This window comes from Palaemon carinicauda, chromosome 28 (assembly GCF_036898095.1).
Source record: "Palaemon carinicauda isolate YSFRI2023 chromosome 28, ASM3689809v2, whole genome shotgun sequence".
Taxonomy (NCBI): domain Eukaryota; kingdom Metazoa; phylum Arthropoda; class Malacostraca; order Decapoda; family Palaemonidae; genus Palaemon; species Palaemon carinicauda.
The window spans coordinates 55,864,199-55,866,698 of record NC_090752.1 but is presented as its reverse complement, the minus strand read 5'-3'; the positions used below and the strand labels follow the sequence as shown (position 1 = coordinate 55,866,698).

Genomic DNA, 2,500 nt, shown 5'->3' with positions numbered 1-2,500 from the left:
ATATGCTAGTATAACGAGAGAGAGAGAGAGAGAGAGAGAGAGAGAGAGAGAGAGAGAGAGAGAGAGAGAGAGATTTTTCAAGTGTTATCTTCTTCCATTTCAGCCATGAAATTTTTACTCGCAAGTTTGGCTTTACTTCCTGTCATCGCGAGCCACATGTTTCTTCAGCTGCCACCACTCGCAGACAGCGCCTCCTCTTCCACCGGCCGCCGCATGGCCCTAGGCCTACGCCGTCAGTTCAGCCAACAGGGTCCGGGAAGTTCTTTGAAAGATCTACAGCAGCAGTCAGAAGAGGAGACTCTCCTAAATGAGGAGCCTCAGTATAGCCAAAGCGAAGAAGACCAGGGCACCACGCCCCAGCGTGTTCTTCTGAAGGGTCAACAAGATTCGCGCTCCTCAGCCAGTCAAGACTTGGGAGGGGACTGGAGTGTCATTTATCAAAGTTCTTTAGAACCTACACTTGAGGTTAGATCTAATTATTATTATTATTATTATTATTATTATTATTATTATTATTATTATTATAATCATCTAAGCTACAACTCTGGTTGGAAAAGGACGATGCTCTGTCAAAATATTTCTCAGTAGGTTTAATAATAACCTTTATAGTAAGGATTCCACTCTGATATCAAAGGCAACTGACTGAAAATATTAAATTTTAAATCATTTCATAGACATATGGTATTTCTATTCAACTTGGTTATTAGCTCAAAGTTCTGGCATAATTGTAAATTATTGTATTTTTGGTTCTTATTGAGATAGAATATTATTGTAAATGCTCCACAGATGATATGTAATCATTTGTTAAAGAACGTGGGTCTACTGAAACATTAGTCTGGCATTTGGAAAACGATGAGTTGTTTTATTGCTAATTTCTCGCATATTGTAATTCAGAATTTAATCTTAATCCAGGAATAAAGCCTCGTAGAGTTTGATACCTTTTTATACAAATAGTACTAAACATTTCTACAAGATGTAGCATTAGTCTAATTTTGTGATATAGATAAGGAATTTGTTAAAAAAACGAACACATTCTGCATTAATTAATCAAATTAAGAACCAATAACAAGTAATTACTAAATGAAAACAACACTAAAATGCCGTACGATCATACAGTATTCATTTAATTTCGTAGCGTAGTGGACAATGTTAGACGTGTCTTTAAAGAAATACCATTTAGTTAACTAGTATAGAAGCAATTATTGAGCAATAGCAAAACCACAAAAATAAACTAATGTATATTACCTGTGTTCATCCTCAGGCAATATCTGACAGAAAAAGATCTGCAGACTACGATCTGGCAGTCAGACTACCTGGAGGATTCGACGAAGCCCTGAGCAGACGGGGAGGAGGGTCTTCCTCCCCATTCCTGGGCTACCTCCTCCCCTCCTTCCAGCAGACTCTCTCCTCCAGGCCTCTGTCTAGTTACCCTTCTCGGTTCTCCATTCCCCAGCGCCGTTCCAGCACTCCAATGACTTCCTATCATCATCGGTTCGGAGGATCGCTTCCTGAGGGCGCCAAGAGTACTCCCACTAAGAGATATCGTAAGTGTATTTGGCAATTTAAGATAGGAAGCGAAGCTTGGGTGAACATAATTGAGAATGTAGAGGTGGAATATGAGAATATCACTGCTTGAAAGATTGGAAAATTATGAAATAAGATTGGTAGGCATAGTAAAGCTTACAGAGGTGATAAGAGTGTTAAAAGAGTGTTAAGACTGAGGTGGTGTGGGCACGTGTTGAGAATGGATGGTGGGGAGGGAGTGAGGTGGACTTGGGAGGAACCTGTTAGGGGGAGAAGATCGAGAGGGAGGCACAGAACTAGGTAGTGAGATAAGGTGAAGGATGATGTGGAGAGAAGAGGTTTGGCTTTGATAGAAGGCATTGGAGAGGGCGCATCAGGAAACCGACTCCTTAATGTAGGGATAGAGGTGGGTAGGAAGAAGCTGTTTTTTTTGTTGCTAAAGAGCGGGTGTACATTCTGTGATGCTTATCATGAATCCCCAGTTGATAGACTCTGGCTTCCCCTTGTGGTTGCTATTCGCCTTAAAGGATAGAGACATCTCCTCAAGGATATCACGAATTTTCATTAGATGTTTTCTCTGCCCAGGGATACAGAGAATTACCATTCTAAACTATTAGCAGTGATCAGGCAATGGCAAGGTGGTACAACTCAATCTCATTTAATTTCAGTTGAAGAGCCTTATATGGCATAGTTCTATTTAGTGAATCATATGAGGAATTGCATGAGATTATATAAGATCTAAATAGACTGTAAGACTGAAAATAAATATGAGTAAAGATAAGATAATGTTCAATGAAAATGCACAGAGACAACAAATATGGATGACCTCTAAAGATTGTTGATGAATATACGTGCTTAGGACAGACAGTAAGTGTTTCCCCAGGACACGAAACCAAAATTAAACAAATGATAAGTATGGGATGGAGAGCATTTGGTAAACAAAATGAGATTATGAAAGGTAAGATGCGCATTTCTC

General features: G+C 39.6%; 1 protein-coding gene across 1 annotated transcript in view; it reads left to right on the top strand.

Annotated features, from left to right (window-relative positions):
* The window catches only part of LOC137622050 (uncharacterized), a 51,683-nt gene that overhangs the window by 45,699 nt on the left and 3,484 nt on the right, over positions 1-2,500 (top strand). Inside the window, exons 2-3 of the mRNA XM_068352529.1 lie at positions 104-465; positions 1,262-1,544. Of these exons, the coding sequence (XP_068208630.1) occupies positions 106-465; positions 1,262-1,544 (643 nt within the window). The 5' untranslated portion in view covers positions 104-105. The remainder of the gene's footprint in view (positions 1-103; positions 466-1,261; positions 1,545-2,500) is intronic.